This window comes from Sminthopsis crassicaudata, chromosome 2 (assembly GCF_048593235.1).
Source record: "Sminthopsis crassicaudata isolate SCR6 chromosome 2, ASM4859323v1, whole genome shotgun sequence".
Classification (NCBI taxonomy): Eukaryota; Metazoa; Chordata; class Mammalia; order Dasyuromorphia; family Dasyuridae; genus Sminthopsis; species Sminthopsis crassicaudata.
The window spans coordinates 144,808,999-144,831,044 of NC_133618.1; the positions used below are offsets into that span (position 1 = coordinate 144,808,999).

General features: G+C 33.3%; 1 protein-coding gene across 2 annotated transcripts in view; it reads left to right on the plus strand.

Moving 5' to 3' along the window:
- Positions 1-22,046, plus strand: part of PINX1 (PIN2 (TERF1) interacting telomerase inhibitor 1) — a 90,174-nt gene that overhangs the window by 5,810 nt on the left and 62,318 nt on the right. Inside the window, exons 2-5 of one of the 2 annotated variants that reach the window (XM_074287545.1) lie at positions 2,045-2,154; positions 5,106-5,198; positions 6,787-6,865; positions 14,944-15,033. In XM_074287545.1, the coding sequence (XP_074143646.1) occupies positions 2,045-2,154; positions 5,106-5,198; positions 6,787-6,865; positions 14,944-15,033 (372 nt within the window). The remainder of the gene's footprint in view (positions 1-2,044; positions 2,155-5,105; positions 5,199-6,786; positions 6,866-14,943; positions 15,034-22,046) is intronic. The other variant, XM_074287546.1, reaches the window with a different exon arrangement.

A 22,046-nucleotide genomic window follows, 5' to 3' on the forward strand; every position in this document is an offset into this window, starting at 1 on the left:
AAAGCATAAAGGGAGGAATTCCATGAGCACTGCCCTCTGGTATGGAAGCAAAAACTTTTTTTGCACCATATTGACTCTCTTCCTCTCAACTGCATCTTTATAAAATAGAACCGTATAATAATTTATGCTCAAAATGATGACATACAACCTTCAAGAAAAGCCAAAATCATGTTAATTAATTTTTTTCTGGTAAAAAAGAGAAATATGTAATACATTTTCAAAAAATTTTCAATCCAAAACAGTGTGTTGCTTAAAATGGTGAGCCTCCAGTGATCTGGGGAAAACTTGGATGACTAAGAATCTCTACCACCACTTTGCCAGCAAGTAGTCATCTAGTCCCTCTTGATGATCTCCACATGAGGAATTACTTTTTTTTTTTTTTTTTTTTTTTTTTTTTGTTAATTTTCTCTCTATAATTTCTATTTTTTAAAATTATTTTATAATTATAACTTTTTTTTGACAATACATATGCATAGGTAATTTTCTTTTTTTACATTATCCTTTGTACTCCCTTCTGTTCCAAATTTTTCCCCTCCTTCCCTCCACCCCCTCCCCTAGATGGCAGGCATTCCCATACAGATTAAATATCTTATAGTATATCCTAGGTACAATATATATGTGCAGAACTGAATTTTATTGTTGTTGTTGCAAAGGAAGAATTGTATTTGGAAGGTAAAAGTAATCTGGGAAGAAAAACAACAAAAAAAAATGCTCACAGTTTACACTCATTTCCCAATGTTCCTTTTCTGGGTGTAGTCCATCATTGATCAATTGGAATTGGATTAGCTCTTCTCTATGTTGAAGATATCCACTTCCATCAGAATACATCCTCATACAGTATCATTGTTGAAGTGAATAATGATTTCCTGGTTCTGCTCATTTCACTCAGCATCAGTTGATGTAAGTCTCTCCAAGCCTCTCTGTATTTCTCCTGTTCATCATTTCTTACAGAACAATAATATTCCATAACATTCATATACCATAATTTACCCAACCATGCTCCAATTGATGGACATAGGAATTACTTTTTGAGACACTCCAATTCTACTTTTAGTGAGCTCTGATTGTTAGGAAGATTTCCATTAAACATCAATCTACCTTTCTAACTTTTATCCAAAAATCCTAATTCTGCTTTCTAGGACAAAATATAACAAGTCTCGTCCTTCTATATATCAGCCCTTCAAATATTGAGAGCTGTTGTTTCCTTTGTAAGCCTTCTTGTTTCCAAAATAAACATCCTCAATATCTTCAAATAGTCCTTGTGTAGAATCTTCTCTAGTCCTTTCATAATCTTGTTAAAAATCTGTTTCTGAACGTTGTCCAGCATGTATAGTGAATTGAAGTATGGTACTCAGAACTGAAGAGAGTATTCCAGATAACAGCCTGACCATAGCAGACCTGGTAGTGCCTTTACTTTTAACACTGCCTCTCCCAGTGCATCATAGGGGTAGCATATTAGGGTTTTAAATCCCTTGTCATTCTGTTGATTCATATTTAATTTTTAGCTCTATATCTTTTTTTACATGAACTATTGTCTAACCCTAGTGGTGTCCTTGAAGCCAATTCTAAAACTAATAAATGAAACTAATGCAAATTTTAACATTGGAAATTGACATATGTAAGAGAGAAGGTCGAACTAAATGATTTCTAAGGATTCTTTTAGTTCTAAGTCTATGATATTGTAATTTGATTACCTCTTTATTTTTTAAGGAATTTAAGCTTTTGACCTATGTTTGCCTAGTGATTAATTCCCCATCTCCCCAAAAGTTTTACTGTACCTATACTTATACCTAACAGTAGCTGTTGAACCATTAGTACTGAGAACCAGAAAGTTCCAATGCAAGTACTTCATCTCTGTTCGCTAGCAATTTATTTGATTTCTTTTTGTATAATTGCAACTTAAATCCAGTTCTTTTGAGAATCTAGTAGAGTTGACATATCTGGTCTGATTTGTATTTTAAAACTTTATGCTGAATGTATTTACATATCTCATTTAGCATTTCTTTTTTTAGAGATTTAAGTTGCTTTTCAATTTTGTTTATAGCCCGGCGGAAGCAGAAATGGTCTCTAGATCCAAGAAACACTGCATGGAGTAATGATGATTCCAAGTTTGGCCAAAAAATGCTGGAGAAAATGGGATGGTCTAAGGGAAAGGTATTTAAAAGGGGTGTGGAGAGGCTTCAACTATGAAAATGTGCTTTTATATGCTTCCAGAATTCTTCATGTAGTTGCCAAATTGATATTTCTAAAACATTGATCTGATTACATCACTCCCTTACTCAAGAATTTTGAATGTTGTGCTATTTTTTTTAAATATAATACAAATTCTTTAGCTTGGCATAGCAAGTCTTTCACAATTTATTTCCAGTCTCTATTTTCCGAAATATTTCACATTATTCCTCCTCTCCATTCTCTCTCCACACCCTACCTTCAATTCCCCAACCCCATGCATTCTGCATTCTAATCAAACTGTTTCTTGAACATGACATCCTAGCTCTTCTTTCCATATCTTTGTGTAGACTTTCCATACCTTTCTCTTGATTTGAGTACTCTGTTTACTCACCTTCACCTCTTGTAATCCCTAACTTCCAAAATTTAATTTAGGAGCTATTTCTTATACAAGGCCCTTTCTTATCTTAAGCTTAGGTCTCCCTTGCCAAACCTTGTAATTTCTTATCTATATGAATAATTTATTCTTCCAGTAAAATGTAAGTTCTTTAAAGGTAGGGCCTATTTCATTTTTGTCTTTGTGTCTCTGTCCTTAATGACTACACAGTGTCTTGAACATGAGCTTTTAATATATGTTTATTGAATGGAAGAATATTTTTACTTTTAAATAATAGGGACATATGTATGTTCTTAATCATAGATTAAGAACTCGTTTTGGACGAATCACTTATAACTTATGACACATAATCCCTGAGAATCCTGGGGGGAAAAAAGAACTCCCAGAAACAATATAGACAAAATCTAGAGATTTTAGGTCAAAGACAGTGTAGTACAAGTAACCAGCCACACGCAATTAAGTAGCATCCACTCTTAAGGAGAGAGAATTTGGAATATGATATTCCAGAAAGCAAACACACACACACTCACTCACCTCCAACAATAATTTACTTAGCAAAGCTGAATATAATCTGTAATTCAGTTAGATGGAAGGCCTGGGAGCAGTTCTTTTTTAATAATCTTAAAAGAAGAATAAGAAAGGGAAAAAAGAGGGACCCACTGGGTGGGGGGAAGGAAGACAAATGTCATCTAACTATTGTTGGGCTCTGGGAAACTGGGAAGACTTGTATGAACTGATCCAGGATGAAGCTATTAGGATGAGAATAATTTATATAATGACAGCAATATTGTCAAGACATTTAAAAACTTAGGAACTCTGAGCAGCATAATGATCAGTCATGGCTAATCAGCTATTCCAGAAGAGTAATAATGAAAGAAGCTACTCACCTCTTGAGAGGCAAAAGACTCAGTGCAAAATGAAAGATGTGTACATGTATGTGTGTATAATATATTATTTATTATATGTAATACTACCATATATAATATCTATACTTGTAGATGCACATATGCACATGTGTGCATAGATAGGAAGAATCTGGCCAATGTGGAATTTTGTTTTACTTAGTTATTCACATTTGTAACAGGCTTTGTTTTTCTTTTCTTACTGAGGCAAGGGTATAAGGTAGAAATAGTGATTTTGCTGACAAAGAAAATAAAATTTATGTACACAGCAACAAGAAGATTGTGCAATAACAAATTCTAATAGACTTGACTCTTTTCAATAACGAGGTAATTCAGGCCAATTCCAATAGAATTGTAATGGAGAATCCACAGAGAGAGGATTATGGAGACTGAATGTGGATTACAACATAGTATTTTCACCTTTTTGTTGTTGCTTGCTTACTTTTTGTTTTCTTTCTCACTTTTTTCTTTTTAATCTCGTTTTTCATGTGCAACATGGTAAATGTGGAAATATGTGTAGAAGAATTATATATATTTAATGTATATTGGATTACTTGCTGTCTAGGGCAAAGGGAGGGGGGAAGGGCGGGAGAAAAAAATTTGGAACAAAGTTCTGCCAGGGTGAATGTTGAAAACTCTTTGCATATATTTTGAAAATAAAAAGGTATATTTTTTTTTAAAAAAGAAAAATAAAATCTAACTTTAAAAAATCTTTTGAGATTTTTAAAATTCCTTGAATGAAAACAGATGAAATGTTCTGGGAGTTGTAACTTATTTATCATAAACTCCAGTTAAATCTGTGCATGTGGGATGATGTTAAATATTCCCCAAATTTAGTGGCGTTCTTAATTATATACTGAACTTAAATGAACTTTACCGAATGGATAGTTGCACTTTTAATAGTACACCTGGTTTCATTCCTCTCTTTTTTTGGCAGATCTTCCCAGAAAATGTATCCAAATAAATATATTCATTATTTGTTTTAGGACATTAGAAAGAGTTGCTTTACTGTGAAAGACAGCATGATTAATGGATAGAGTGGATAGAGTCAGAAAGATCACAGTTAAAATTGTGCCTCAAACATTTACCAGCTTTGTGACCATTAGTAGGTTCCTTAATCTTTGAGCTTCCATTCCTTGTCTATAAACAGAGATAATACCTATGGGATCTACCTCATAGAATTGGTGTAAGACTTAAAGAAGATGATGTACATAAAGTCTTTACAGACTTTAAAGTAGTATCAGCTGCTCTCATTTACCATTATTGTTTTTATTATGTGACAAGGCCGTCCTGGGTAGAGAGCTGTCTTGGTCAGGATAAGTCAAGTTCTGCCTTCCCACTGACTCTTGGCAAAGTACTTACCTGTTCAGGGTTCTGGACAATCCTAGAACTCTTGGTTCCCTAAAAGTTACCGATTCTTATTGGAAGGGGGGGGTTCCTTACAAGAGTTTGCTTTACCAGTGAAATCATGGATCTCTTTTGTTTCCTTTTTTTAATTTCATAAGTTTATAAAGAGTATTCTAAGACTGAATAGTTGTCTTATAAGTGAGTTGTCAGATTTTCAGACATCTTTAGTTGTAATTAATTGACAGATGTACATGGTGTTAATCCTTTATTTTTATTTTCTGTCTTTATAGGGACTAGGGGCTCAGGAGCAAGGAGCCACAGAACATATTAAAGTTCAAGTTAAAAACAACCAGCTTGGCCTGGGAGCCTCAGCCAATCACGAAGTAAGCAGTATTCCTTGAATGGCCAATGTAAAGCCTTTCATTAGATTGCTAAGCAATTCATGTTCAGTGTTGTTTTCTTTCCAGTTTGTGCATTAACTGCAATTAATTTTGAATCCTAGGTTCTTTACCACCTGAAACATTTTGATATTCGTTCTCTACTGACCTTTGATCCTGTTTGATACAGACCTAAGCAATGGAACTAATTTTAATATTAAATTAAATTTGATGAGCTGGAGAAAAACATGGCAAACTACTTCAGTTTATTTGCTAAGAAAAACCTCAAAATGGGGTCACAGAGAGTTGAATATGATTGAAACAACTGAACAACAACAGCATTGCAATTTAAATAATATTCTTAAGTAAAATAAAATTGGGTCTTTTTTTCTAGAGGAAAAAAAATGAAAAAAATTCAAAACAAGAATTCTTGTGGCATAGAGGATTGAATATTAGAATTATTGGCATGGAGGATAGAGTATGGGGCTTATTAGACAGTAAGGGTTGAACCAGGACTGGATTCAGATCTTATTTCTGTAAAACTAGTTATGTGACCATGGGCAAGTCAGTCACATCTAGGAACTTCATTTTCTTCATCTATCAAACAAGGGTGATAGTCATATCTTTTAGTATCTACTTGGCAAAGGTTGTTATGAATATTAATTGAGGTGATGCACGTGCAACATTCTGCAAATCTTAAAGCCTTATATAAAAGTCTTAATAATTATTATTAGTAAATTATTCTGTTACTGTTACTCTTTCCCATGTTTCCACCCTTCAGCTCAGATCATTGAAGAATTGGCCTTTTTCATTGTCAGGACACTGAAGTCTGCATGACTCCCTATTGTTCTTACCCCTACTGGTGCTGTTCCTGGGGATCTGGCCAACTGACTGATACATTCCTTCTTTGAACATTTTTAAAACACTTGGGGAACTTCTGAAGAAGTTTTTGGGAAGGCGATCTTAGAGTTAAAAAATAAAAATTGTAAACTAGTTAACTGCTAGAAAACATGATGATCTTCACTGTTGTCCTTGTTGTTTTTGGGGAGGTAGCTGAATATCATAATAGGACCATAAGAAAGGGCCCTCAGAGATCATCTAATTAAATAATTTCATTTTACATATAAAGAAAATAAGTCTCAGAATGAGACAAGGTTGCTTGCCCAAGGGACCCTTCACCTGGTAGGTAGTGAACAGAGATTTAAACCCAAGTTTAAATTAATTTTGGGGTTTAAATGACATATGTGAAAATTTTTAGAAATAGATTAAATTCCTTACACTGGTTATTTATATCAGTTATGATAATGTGATTATATCAGAATAAAAATATTTGAAGTGGAGTTTATTGTAGCTGAAGTTTTGAGTTATCCAGAACAACTTTCTTTTTATAAGAATAGACACTTCTCTCTCCCAAAAAAATTAACTGAGGTAAAGATTCTGAATGTTTGTGACCACAAACAAGAAAATGAGGATAATTACTGCATAAGGCTTTTTATGAAGATCAGATCAAATAATATACTGTTGCTTTCCGTTGATAGTACAGTAAGATGCCTTTGAGCAGGACCATCCCTTATATATTGCCTTTTGTTTATAGGACAACTGGCTGGCTCCCCAAGAGGAATTTAATCAACTTCTTGCTGAACTGAACAGTTGTCATGGACAAGAAGGAAAAGGTATGGAGTCTAGTCTCTGGCTCTAGACACTAAATTTGTAAGAGATTCTATCAATTCTATTGGCATTCGTAATTGTATTTGTTATCATTACAAGTTAATTCCAATGATAGTTGTCTTGGAAGTATTTTAGTTCCTTGAACTCTTGAGTATAGATTGAAGCATATTTTTTTACTTTATTTTTCTTGGTTTTATTTGTTTTGTGTGTTTTCTTTTGCAATATGGTTATTATGGAAATGTTTTGCATGACTTTATATGACTAATTTGGGTCATATTGCTTGCTTTCTTAAGGAGTAGGAGAGGGATAGAAGGGAAACAATTTGAAACTCAAAATTTTTTTAAAATGATAAAATTATTTTATACAAAATTGAGAAATATATTGGAATTACTAAAATATATATATATATGTATATGTGTGGTGTATATATTTATATATATATATATATATATATATTTAAAACCTGTGGGGGGAAAAAAACTGGGGAGAAAAGGAAAAAAAAAAAACCTGGGGAAAATAAGAAGTATTTTATTTCTTCTATCCTGAGAATTAGCTTTTGTTTAGACACTTTTAAAAAGAGTTTTCCAGAACCATAATAATGGAGATAAACAAGCTTAGTGTTGCAAACAGGTTCACAAAAAGTAGAATTGTTATTAGGGAGGGAAAAGATGAGCCAAAAATAATAAGTTGTTTTTTCTCCCGAAACCGGGAGCATGAACAAAATGTTATTTTTTTAAAATGCAAACAAGCCACAAAACATAAAATAGAAACTGGAATTATAAACTTTTGGCTAGTAAAAATTTTATAGAAATGTGTTAGAGATTATTAAACATTAAGCAGAGAAGTGGGAGATTATAGGTGAAAATGTTACATAAACTGCCAGAGGATACTGTGAGTTTCTTTGGTTTAACAGTTTTTCTTTGTTATGACCAGGACTGTCTCTTGAAATAAGTGACATAAAAATAAAACTTTTTTATAACCTCAATTCATGCCCTGGAGAGTAGGAATGGTTTTGATTTTTATATTTGTATCCCTAATACGTAGCAAATTGCCACATATGCAGAAGATGCTTAATGAATACAGTACTTGTTGACTGAATGGTTGATAATCAGTTGAAAATTAGTTCTTGGGGCAGCTAGGTGGCACAGTGGATAGAGCACCAGCCCTGAATTCAGGAGGACCTGAGTTCAAATCTGGTCTCAGACACTTAACACTTCCTAGCTGTGTGACCCTGGGCAAGTCACTTAACCCCAGCTTCAGGGAAAAAAAAAAAAAGAAAATTAGTTCTCCATTAGGTGTCAAATTGTTGTAATTTAGTAGAATTGTTTTAGTGGCTCCATTTGCTAGACATTTTTCTAGCTTCAAGAACTACAAGAGTTAGAGATGATTGAAAGCTTATGTTGATTCTCTTGTTAATTGATTAGTGAAGAACTAGTATAAAAGGCAGTAAGAAGCAAGTATGCCATCTTGCACTCTTGTCTGTAGAGTCTTTGAATCATTTGTGTTTTGTTGAGGTTTTTTTTCTGGTTTTACGTTTACTTTTTTTTTTTTTTAATTATTTTACTTTTAATTCACAGAACAAAACAAGCATTTCCATAATACAGTAAAATAGAAAAAAAAAAAAAAAGATTGCACATGAACTGCAAATCTACTATGTACAACTTGCTATTCCCTTCAAATATTCAACAGTTATAATGTAAATTTCTTCCCCCTCCCTTAGTTCCAGAGATGGCTACCATTAGATATAAATACACACATATGTATGTAAAATTATTCTATACATTCTTGTATTTATCATTTTTCTTTGGATTCAGGTAATATTTCTTCATATGTTCTTTATTTCTAAAATTTTAAAAATATGGAATTTTGATGGAGGGAATTTGGGAATTGGGTAGATGTTTCTGTTTAGAGAATAACCACAACAGAAAGGACACTGCATGACAGATAAGCATGAAGAACTTAGGCTCTCTCCACTTTGCCTTAAAATAGCACAAAATTCAGTAATTTTTAAAAGTGTCATTGATGATAGATTGTCCTGATGATGAAGTAGATGAATTCCTTATTGATTGCTGAGCTTTTTCAAATGCTCCTGTTTGTAAATAATATTGTAAATAACAATTGCCTTAAGTCTCAGAATGTTGTGCAGTCTCAGTGAAAGCTAAAGTCACTCAGATGCAGTTAGACCAGTAAACACAGCAAAAAACAAAATAATTGGCTGAATTATATAAATCCATTATGTTTCAAAATATGACATAGAGCAGTGGTTCTCAATATTTTTTTTCTGCATACCCCTTTCAACAACAAAAATGTGTTATGAACACTTGAGGTAATTTATTATTACTATTCATAATTTTTTTAGATATATACATTAAATGTTTACACTGAGTAGTGTTCATTTTTCCCCAAAGCTACACATTAAAATTTACATTATATAATATTTAATATAAAATTTTATTCCATCTGTGATTATGAAAGCTTTAGCACAGAATTTATTTTAAAATAAGAGTTTTTAAAAAGTAATTCAGCAAGAGTTTTAAAGAATTCACCCAAAGGGTTGGATTGGGTGGTAGGTAGAGGGGATGGCACATAGACTTGATTAAGAAAGACCTGAGTTCAAATATGCCTTCAAAGACTGACTGACTGTGTCACTTCATCCTGTTTGCCTCAGTTTCCTCATCTGTAGAATAAGCTAGAAAATGAAATGGCAAATCATTACAGGCTGAATAACAACAATCCAGTCATGTTTTACAATCACCTGCAAGATTTCATATTAAATTTATTTACAGACTTTTGTAGAATATAAATAACATTTTAAATTAAATCAGTTATAACTTGGAAGGTATTTAGATAATGTGATAGTCCTATAAATTTAATTTCTGTATTGTACTTCACTTGAATAAAGATTTTGCAATATTTGACTCAGCTTTAGAGTGTTTTACATCTGTTTCTGTGTTATTGTTTTTTGACTTAAAATAAGAATAAAGTAAAAATATTCACTCATATCTGTAGTGGAAAATGGTAGAATTTTATAAGCTTTCTTGGTAAGAAATAGAAATTAATTTTTAATTTTAATCATTTAGTCAAAAATGAAGAGCTAGTGACAATATAAAATACTTTTCTACTAGCTAATGACAAGTGCAATATTTAATGTTAAACATACAATATACTTAAAGTTTAGTTACATATATTGTCTTATTTTATTAATATATATAAACTAATTTGTAAAGAAAAAAATCTCTTCAGATTTGCTTTTCTTGGCACTGGCTGTACTCTCACAGAAACTCTATTGAGTGATTGACCATCATTGCCATCAGGTTATTTGAAAATCTATTAGACAAAAGAATAGTAACATAAGTGAAGGATAACTTTAAAATAGAAAACAGCCTTAATACTGCAATGAGAAGCATATTGAAACCTTATTTTGGACATAGCCAGTGCGAGAATTTGTTCTATTTGAAAAAAAATTGGGAGTTCCTAATCAGTACAATATTATTTATAAACAGGAGCATTTGATAAAGCTCAGCAATCAATAAGGAATCCTTCTATTTCATCTTTGGACAATCTATCATCAATGATACTTTTTAAAATTACTGAATTTTGTGCTGTTTAATGGCAAAGTAGGGAGGGCCTAAGCTCTTCATGAACTTCCAATTATATCATTATTATGCTGATTAATACAAGAAGTTAATAAGTTTTCCTCCTAAAACTTGGACATAAAGTGAATAATATGGAGTTTGATCACAAGAACAGGGAGATTGCCTCCCATTCAGTAATATGACTTTCCTTAACGTTTATATCCATAGTGTGTATATATATAAAACTTCAATTTAGTGATTTGAAAAACCTAGTTAAGATACTGCCCTTAGGTTTTTCTGAATTGAAAAATCAGGTGTTCTGTATTTGATTATTGTTGATGCCACTCATTGTCACAACATAGGTTCATAGAAATTCAGAATGGAAAAGGATACGGAGGTCATTTAATTTAGAAATACTGCTCTTGTACTCCAAGTACTGCTACAATTGGGAAATCTTTCAAAATAAAAATAATGCAGTGATACAAAATAAATGAAAATACAATAGACTGTAAATAATGTTCATATGTAATTTTCTGAGTCATTATGTGGATTACAGGGATCCTCATACACATCCACTGATCTAATCAACAAGTAAGATAGAAAGAGGTGAAATGCTAATTATACAGGTACTAAGTGGCAGATCTAGATCAGCACTCTTAGTCTTCTAAATCCAGGTAAACACATTATGGGTTCTTTCTTTTTATTTATATTGGTTTTACCAGTTTCAGAGTATTTTTATCATGCTTTCATTTTTTTTCTCCCATAATTTTGTAGGAGGTATGGTAGGCAGAAATATCCTGAGTTTATAGATGAGGAGATTGCAGCCCACAAAGAGTAAAGCATTTGCCTAAGGAGTGTATTTTTTAAGAGACAGGACCTGGAACTGCAACCTAGGTTTCCTTGAGCCTGTCTGGGGTCCTACATTTTATATCCTTTGATGAGCAGTTTTGTTTTGTTTTGTTTTTAAAGGAAAAAAGCTTCATTGGATGGCAACAAGAGTTAGGCTCGGATGTGCTTGTAATTATTGGGTACAAGGATAGCACTAAATCTAGCCACAGGAAGATTTATTACAATGCTTCTTGTGAAAGTGAAGCTAAAAGCAGGAGGGAACAAGTGCTGCTGTCTTTGCATTTTCAGGAAAAGCTTCCATTTGGGAGTAGATGTAGCTCTATGTATTGGAATTTGTCTGTTTGTTATAGTTAGACCTACTTGGAGAGTTATCTCGGTGTTATCTGTAGTCATGTTGTAAAGACAAGTCATTTGTTGGCTTAAATTCTTTTTGCTTATTGAGAACTAGTCTCTTGGATGATATTACTAAGTATGATACTCTCCTGAATAAAGTAATGTGTAAGTTATTCACACAAATTCAAGCAGATTATCCAGTTTTATATAAATTAGAGAAGATCTTTCTTTTAATAAACAACTGTAAATGTAACGGTGATTGCCAATCATTGGCTTTGATTGAAATCCAATTCTCAAGGGTATGATACACAGCCACCAAGTAAACAGTTAACATTTTGGTTAAACCCTTATGCTTAGACATTTAGATTTCCTATAAGGTAACTAAATGTGCCATGTTGCCTTTCAAGCATGTTTTATATTACTTATTTAGGAAGGCTCTACCTTCCAGTTTCCAAGGTAGTTGAGTAATCCCCAAGAGAGGTATTATGCTTTTGATCTCCAAAATTACAGTAAGAAAAGAAGATGACACAACCATTGGAAGAGACTGGCTCTCTCTTCTGGCCTTTTCCCTGAGTAATTTTAGCAGTTAAACTACCAACTTGAGAGGTGCAGAAAATACAAATAACACTTATTATTTGTTGACTATTAGAAAAGACATCAGAGGAGCAAAATGAATCCTTACATATTCTCTTTATATTGTTTTAATACCATTTCATTAGTGGTGCAAAAAAATACAAACAATTGGAAGAATCTGTACTCTCTTTGATTAACTCCCATTATATTCCAGATGAGAGATGCTCATTTGAAATGAGATAAAACAAGGAGATTGCCTCTGGTCTAAATGTAGATCTGTTCTTGAGGATCCTCTGAAAGATTGGGGCTTCAGGAATATAAAAAGCTAAAACTTCAAGATTTTCTCTTAAAACACAGACCATTAGGTATTAAATCTAACAGAATAGATGGATTTTCAATTTATTTATTTATTTTTATTTTTTTTAAAAACTCTTTTCAAAACATGCATAGTTTTCAGTAGTCACCCTTTGCAAAACCTTGTGTTCCAAATTTTTTTCTTTTTCCTTTTCCCTGACCCCTTCCCCTAGACAGCAAGTAATCCAATATATGTTAAATAAGTGAAATTCTTCTATGCATATTTCCACAATTATCTTGCTGCAAAAGAAAAATCAGATCAAAAAGGAAAAAAATGAGAAAGAAAACAAAATGCAAACAAGAACAAAAAGAGTGAAAATGCTATGTTATGAACCACACTCACTCCCCACAGTCCCCTCTCTGAGTGCACATGGCTCTTTCTATCCCAAAATCATTGGAATTGCCCTGAATCATCTCATTGTTGAAAAGAGCCACTTTCATCAGAATTAATGTGGAATAATATTGCTTTTGCTGTGTAAAATGTTCTCTTGGTTCTACTCACTTCACTTAGTATCAGTTCATATAAGTCTCTCCAGATCTTTCTGAAATCATTCTGCTGATCATTTTTTATAGAACAATAGTATCCCATAAGCATTTTCAATTTAATAAAGCATTCTGAACTGTTGTGAGTGAGGCACATTGCTTGGTGCTGAGGATAGAAAGACAAGTTCATAATTTCATGAACAGTTGTGGGCGTACTTAAACCTCATATCAAGCATTAATTCTGCTTTCTTTCCCTTCGGCATAAAGGTCCCTGGTTATGTCCCATTGTCCTTCTCTCCTTCCCCCCATAATAAATCAAAGAAATGCTGTGGGCTTGGTTTTATATCTGGGTGGATAACTTTGCCTAGAGCACCAAATCCTATGTCTCTGCCACAAGAGGGTGCTCATGCCTGTGGCCATCAGTTCTGTGTGGGTATCTCAGGGTTATGTGGGTAGAGCCGGAAGAAACCTCAGATCTAGGCCTTCTCAAGTGAGGAAATAGGGGCTAAGGAATTCAGGAGAGGTCACATAGGGAGTTAAAGCTGCAAACCCTGGAGCTTTGCTTCCAAAGCCAGAACCTTCTCTGCTCAGCTCAGTACCATTCAGGATGGTTTATAAAACATGTAACTAGAAGTTGTCTAACTCTTCCTTTATAGGTCTTGTTAACACTATTGAGAACAAAAAAATTAGGTTGGAAAAGCAGTCTTATGAAATACTTTGCATCCAAAAAATTTTTAAGCAAAACAGGCTTAATTCCTCTGGAATTAGAGCACAGGGGAGAAAGGCTTGTGCAGCTTCTGCTTATAGAACTGAGTCACTCTTGTGATCAGTTGATTCTTTGCATGTTGTTGAGATTGGCCAGCTCACAGCACCATTTCCCCATGATTCTGGGATATTGGCTTTAGGCTGACTGGTGTCCATAAAATTGTGTCTGTGGGATACAAATGAAATAGGGATGGTATCCTAGTTCTACAATAGAGATAAACCTAACAAAAAGCAAGTGTTTCCTGAGTAACATCACACAATTAAAAAAACCAAACAGGTAGGACTAAGTCTTAGAGATGGGATGCAAAGGAAACTCATGCTGAGATTAGTTGTCAAGGCCCCCAGGATCATACTTCCTGATTGAGTGACAGTAGACTATATATCTTTTTTTTTTTTTTTTTTATAAATAGGTTTGTGATTCCTGAAATTTAAATAAGAATTAGGAATTAATGTACTTTATATAGCAAAGTGTACTTGGCTTCTGAATTGGAAACTGAATAGTTTCTTGAAACTTAATGTATCGGTATATTAATTCTGTTATTGAATTCTGGTATCCTAATAAAAGCTAAACTTGGAAGTATTGGTATTATTTTTTTAAAAATGTAATACAGAAATTCACAATCGGAATGTCTTTGTAAAATTTTGAGCTAATTGTTCCTGGGAAATAGATGTAGAAAATTTTCAGGGTGTTGGATGAGAATTCACTGTACATCGTATAAGATGTATTCTAAAAAATTGTAATTTAATTTTTTGCCCCTTACTTTCTGTCCAGCTTTGTGATTTTTGAGACTAAAATTTATAGAATGTAGGTCCTTGACCAAAAGACCCTTACTCTTCTCGTCACTTCCAGAAGAGACATAATTATTTTCTGCTAGCTATACTTTTTATAATACACTTTCTGAGTCTTTCTATCTCTTCACAATTACACACTATCTGAATTTTAAACCATGGTTGTTTTTGAATAAAGATGTAAGATCACAGTAAGAAAAGACGTGTAATTTAATTTACAAACTTTATAATTTTCTAAAGAACAAAGACTATCTAGAGTATTTTCTTTACATTTATCCATAATGAACCACCGTTTTATGTGAATGAGAATATATAACGTAATAGAGATGGTTCTCATTGAAATTTTCTGTTTTTTATTTTAGATTTTTCGGACAAGGGGAAAAAATCATTTAGCCTTGAAGAGAAGTCCAAATCCTCAAAAAGAAGAGTTCACTATACAAAATTTACAAAGGGTAAGAATAAACAACTTCTTTCATTGATGACAAGATATAATTATCTGAACATGACAGGATTGTTATGAGTGGCTTGGAAAATCTATGACAAAAGGAGATGTGGTTCAGGGTACTACTACTCAGAAGAATCATAGGGAAATTATGCTTCATGTTAGGAGCTAGCTAACCTCAGCAGTATTCAGAACATCATCTGATCAGAAGAGTGACTCCGATCTAGGAGCAGAAGCTTCAGAGGCCTTTCTCCATTGTCCTCTAATTCCAGAGCCAAGGTTTTTCTGCTCTTGGGGCAGCCAAAAAAGTGAGAGGACTAGGAAATGTATCATATTAGAAGCATCTGTCAAAAGAATTGGTGAAATGTAGCTTAGAAAAGAAAAATCTTAAGGGGATGAAGGATAAAAACAGCCTTTTTAAGTCTTTGAAGGCAAGGTTAGTTTTTTTCTTCTACATGGCCCCAGGGGATGGACATAAAAACACTGAAGTAGAAGAAGAGCCAGATTTTATCTACATACCTAAAATGATTAAAACTAGATTGCTTTGGAAGGTAGTGGCTTCTCCATCACAGAGAGCTTTTTAGGTAGAGGCTCTGTGCGGGGGTTGTTGCAGATGAGATTTCTGTTCTCCTAGAGGTTGATATCTCTTGTACTGTCTATGAATCTGATAGAATTTAAAAGTTTTTCTCTTAGTCTTTTAATTCAAGTGAGTTCTCACAGTTCACAAAATAATTGAAGATGAAAACTTAATTTCTTCCCATTTCATTCATTTAATTATTTTTTAGAAGTGAATAACTTTACTGGATCAATCCTAAAGGAACAAATAAGTCATGAAAAAATTAACAGCTGGGAAGACTTGTTCTAGATTGTTTCACAATGGCATTCTTTTGAACTTCCAAAGAATCCATATATTCCACAGATAGATTACTCATAAATATTAATAAAGATTATTGAAGTGTATAATGATCCCCTAGTTCTCTTGTTTCACTCAGCATCAGTTGATGTAAGTCTCTCCAAGCCTGTCTGTATTCCTCCAGTTGGTCATTTCTTACCGAACAATAATATTCCATAACGTTCATATACCATAATTTACCCAACCATTCTCCAATTGATGGACATCCATTCATCTTCCAGTTTCTAGCCACTATAAAAAGGGCTGCCACAAACATTTTGGCACATACAGGTCCCTTTCCCCTCTTTAGTATTTCTTTGGGATATAAGCCCAGTAGTAGCACTGCTGGGTCAAAGGGTATGCACATTTTGATAACTTTTTGGGCATAATTCCAGATTGCTCTCCAGAATGGTTGGATTCTTTCACAACTCCACCAACAATGCATCAGTGTCCCAGTTTTCCCACAGCCCCTCCAACATTCATCGTTATTAGTTCCTGTCATCTTAGCCAATGTGACAGGTGTGTAATGATATCTCAGAGTTGTCTTAATTTGCATTTCTCTGATCAATAGTGATTTGGAACACTCTTTCGTATGAGTGGAAATAGTTTTAATTTCATCATCTGAAAATTGTCTGTGCTGATTTTCAATATAATAAAACATGTGTCCAAAATTTTTTAAGGGTGATATCATATATAGAAGTATACATTCACCATAAAAATTACTAAGTGAATAGATAAAAAGGGATTTTGTCTTCAACAGATCTATAAGTATGTACCTTATATTAAAAGCCAATATTTGTTGTTGTTTTTTTGGTAGGAGGAAGTTGTTTGGAGGGGAATATTGTAAGAGTTCAGCTAGGTTATTATCTCTCCTCTGTCATCTTGGCTCTACCTTTTCTTATTTAGTAGAAAAAAATTTGTAATATACATTATTATTGATATCTTTGTTTTTTCATCACTTTTTTCTCTGTATCCTTCCCTTATCCTTCCCAAAAAGCCATAATTTAAATTTTGAAAAGAAGAAAAGAAAAAATTTTATAAAACTAAGAGAACATTTCAAAAAAGTCTGATATTATATACAGTGTTCCATGCCCATGGTCATTTACCTCCTTAAAGAAAAGAGGAGGAGCTATCTTCTTATATCTCTTCTTTGAGATCAAGCTTGGTCATTGTCATTTTGAATTTTGCAGTAATCACTTCCATTTTTCAGAGTTCTTCCTCATTTTTCTTTACATGTATAATAACTTTTGATGTCATTTCTTAATTTTAAGTAGTGTTTTGTGGGGATAGTTTTCTATGATGATGAAGAGAATTCTTTTTCTAAACCCTGGTAGTATTTTAATTGTTTTCAAATTTTCATACAATGCTACTACAGACATTCCCTGTCTTTTACCACAATGTGTTTTTGGGAACTTATAACATCCAAATACATGGTGATTACAAACACCATCTTTTTTCTCCATTTGTGCATCCATGCTGAATTCCTGTAATGCCATACTTCACCACTAGATGGCAGTCCCACTTTGAGAAGTTGAAATTCTGGCTTTATGTAGAGCAGGAACCTCCCTCTGAAGTTGAAGTAAACTGCTAAAACTAAGGCATGACTAGTGGTAAAACACAGGCAGAAAAGTACCAGAAAAAGTGAGGGGAGGAGAAGCAAGGACTGTTGATGACATTTCCTTTATGTGATATCTGGGAAAACAGTTCTTTTAGAGAACAGGTTAGCTGCCACCCACAGGATAGGCAAGCTCATCCAGCATATGCCAAAGCTCTTAAAGACCTAGAAAGCAGTTTTTGCTCCCAAAGTCCTTTATACTACCAAATGGTTCATCACCAGAAATCAGTATTATTATATCAATAGAAATTACATTCGTGAAGAAACATTAATGTCTGCTTTGTCATTGAATCCTAAGGACCATGGGACTTTTCCTTCTGACTTGCAGCCAAAATTTTCCATATGTTATTTGCTATATTAAAATGTGAGCTCCTTTTGAACAGAGATCTTCCTTTTCCATTTGTATTCCCAATACTTTTTACATAGTAAATGCTTATAAAATGCTTTATCCCGTTCCGTCATTTAGATAACTGCATAGTCTCATCAATGCTGCTACTTCATGTTCAAGTGTGGATCATAACTGTTTCATAATTTTGAGATTGTTGGCTGCATCTTTCATTAAATTCATTGCTGATAATCTCTGAAAGTCCTTTTAATTTTGGTTGTGTAACTCTCAGACTGTCCATCTGTTATTCCCTTCTTTTAATATTTTATCACCCTGGTTCCCTGAAAACCTTTTATTTTTTCACTATTGCAAGCAGAATTCCCTTTTAATATGTGATTTTGGACACCTCTTTATCAGAAACCTTTACAGAAGTTTCAAGTGCAGTTTCTCCAAGTTTGGGAATCTATAAATGAGGCCTAGAGAGTCCAATCCGGTCTTTGCCACTTAGCATCCATGTGACCTTTCGGTCAAGTAGTTTTAACTTTTGGGGCGCTGGTTTCCTCGTCTTTAAAGTGAGGTCGTTGTACTGTCAGATGATCTTCAAGTTCCTTTCCAGTTTTGACATTCTTAGAATAATTTTATGATCTGAACCTAGCAATGCCACTGACTTGCTGTATAATTTTAGGCAAAGCACTTAATTTCTGTTGGCCTTGGTTTCCTAACTCTTAAAATGACTCAGTCAGTTGAGATCATCTTTAAGGTCTCTTCTAATTCAAACCTTGAAGGAAGATTTATCAAAAATGATCAGATTTTCATAAACATTTTATTTTTCAAGAATCTGAATTCTAAGAGTGTTTTTTTTCTTATCCCTTCTGTGGGAATAAATAACTTATCTTGCCCCATTGGTGGGCAAGATTAATGGTAATTATCCCTACTTCACAGAAGAAGAAACTAGCAGGCCAGGAATATTGTGGAACAGTGAAAAAAAACCTAACAAAACTTTATTCTGTTTTGCCTTAAGAAAATTAGTTTCTTGCATATGTATGTGTGTATACAGGATTTTCTATAACTATAGTTTATATCCCTTAATTTTTAATAATATTTTTCCAGTTACATGTAAAGTCAGTTTTCAACATAAACTTTTATAAGATTTTGAGTTCCATATATTTCCCCTTTCTCCCTCTCTTCTTCAAGAAGACAAATGATCTCTTATAAGTTATACATATACAATGATATTAAGCATATTTCCACATTAGCCATGTAGTCAAAAAAGAATCAGAACAAAAGGGGAAAACCACAAGAGAGAGAAAAAACAACAAAAAATGAAGAGTATGCTTAGATCAGTCTTCAGATTCTTTTTTTGTATGTGGATAGTATTTTCCATCATGGGTATTTGGGAATTTTCTTTTATCATTGCATTGCTGAGGAGAGGTAAATCTCTCAAAGTTGATCATCATACAACTGTTACTTTATACAATGTTCTCTTGGTTCTGCTAATTTCATTCAGCATCAGTTCATATATATCTTTCCAGGTTTTTCTGAAGTCTGCTTCCTTTTCATTTCTTTTAGCACCATAGTAATCCATTACATTTCTATCACATAGTTTGTTCAGCCATTCCCCAATTAATGCCATCCTTATGGTTTCTAATTTTTTGCCATCACAAAAAGCTGCTATAAATAATTTTGTATATGTGGGTGCTTTTCCCTTTTTTAAAGTATCTGTGAGATACAGACCTAGTAGTGATATTGCTGAATCAAAAGTAGGCACAATTTGATTATATCGTGGACATTCAATTCCAATTCTAAATCGCTTTCCAGAATAGTTGAATCACTTTATAACTCCATCAACAGTGCTTTAGTGGTCCAATTTTCTCACATCCCTTCCAGCATTTAGTATTTTCTTTCTGTCATGTTATCCAATTTGATGTGAGGTAGTACATCAGAGTTGTTTTAATTTGCATTTCTCTAATCAATAGTAATTTAGAGCATTTTTAATGTGATTATGAGTAGCTTAGTCTGAAAATTTCCTGTTTGTAATCTTTGACCATTTACCACTTGGAAAATGAGTTGTATTCTTTTAAATTTGACTCAGTTCTATATATATTTTAGAAATGAGGCCTTTATCTGAAACACTGGCTTTCTGCTTTCTTTCTAATCTTGGTTGCATTTGTCTTGTTTGTGCATATGTTTCTTAATTTAATGTAATCAAAATTGTTTTGCATTTCATTTTTTAATGTTCTCTTTCTCTTGTTTAGTCATAAATTCTTCTCTCCTCCAGAGATTGACAAGTAAGCTATTCCTTGCTGTCCTAATTTATATCACTCTTTATTTACATCTGAATCATGTACCCTGTTTTGACTTTGTCTTGGCATACAGTATAAAATCTTATTCTATGTCTAGTTTCTGCCATTCTGTTTTCTACTTTACCAGCAGTTTTTGTCAATTAGTGAGTTCTTTTCCCAGCAGCTGGAATCTTTGCATTTACCAAACAGTAGATTACTATAATTATTGACTGCTGTGTCTTGTGTACCTAACCTATTTTACTGATCCATCACTATTTCTTAGACAGTACCAAATGGTTTTGAGTATTGCTGTTTTAAAATGTAGTTTTAGAATTAGTCTTTAATTTTTAAATGCCATTTTTTTATAACCTTCGGGCTTATCTGAAACAATAAATTGTTTACTTAGCTAGGTGGGTTTTTTGTTTTTTGTTGAGGCAATGGAGTTAAGTAAGTTACTCAGAATCACACAGCTAATAAGTATCTGAGGTTGTATTTGAACTTAGGTCCTCCTGACTCAAGTGCCAGTACTCTACTGTGTCACTTAGCTGCCTACCTTGATTATTTATTTATTCTATTTTAAGTAACTCATTTCACATCTTTAAAAGAAAATCTTTTTCCAAAAATAACCTCAAAGTGGAAAGAAACATTAACTTTTTTTTTTTCCTTTTTTTTTTTTTTTTTTTTTTTTGGAACCTATTCTGTGCCTTTGGCTGTCCAGTGACAGAAAAACTTGATTTGAGGAGAATTGGAAGCTATAGAAAGAGAAGGTTTTGATGTATCTATTAATGAACTCTGAATGACGATTAATTTTTGCTCTACTTTATTGCAACAATTCATTGCTTCTGAAAAAAAGGAAACTAGGTTGATTACAATAGCCTGCCAGTCCAGAAATGCAAGGTAATGGTGGTGTAGTGCAGAGAGCACTGGTTTATCCTGTTTCTGAAGCTTAATATCAATTTGACCAAGGGCAAATCATTTAACCTACTTATTTTTTATTTCCTCGGTTGTGAAATAAAGGATCAGTGTTGTTAAACTCAAATACAAATGAGCTATATATTGCAGGCTGCATATTGGCTTAGTTTTAAAAGGTAATGTTATCTTTGTTTTATTATATTTTTAAAATTTGTTAAATATTTCCCAATTACATTTAATCTGACTCAAGGCACATTCAGAAGTTATGAGAGCCAACAGTGGCAGCGTGTTTGACACCCGTGGGTTAAGCTGGATAGCTACTGAGATTCCTTCTATCTCTAGATCTTTGGCCCAGAAATTTTAAAATTTTTATAGCAATATGATTCTTCTCCCTTGTTTGAGTATAAATTTTACCTTACCTAATTTTTTTGATACTTGATTTTTCAGTTATAACATTGCAGGTTTTAATTAAGTAATTTTAAAAACAACTATCTCATTTTTGAGAAAGCTTATTTGTGTACCTTACAGGTGGATGAACTTAGAGTAAAGGAACTCTTGATATAAATCTCGCCTCCTATCCTGCCTATATATCATAATTCCTTAAGTACCTCCTTCAGCCCATCTTCCCCTTCTTGACTTCCTTCCAACTTCCTCTCCCTGCTTTATTTATTTATTTATTTAGGATTTTTTTTTTTTTTTTAAACTAGGTGAAAGAGGAGAATCTTTGCCTGAGTTGCTACCTGGTCTTAATCACTAAATGGGTGTGGCTTCAGGCAAACTGAGACCTGTAGAAGACTTTAGCTTAAAAAGACCACAGTCTCCCATCTCATCTAAGGCCATCTTTAGTCATTCTGGTCTATGTCTGGCCATTAAACTTACATGACTCTGGAAGGGAAAGTGAGGAAGGTGACCTTGCCCAGCCCTCACTTATATCCAGTTCATTTGCATGTCATGGCATCACCTCCCTAATGTCATGGTTCTCTTCTAAAACAAAGGA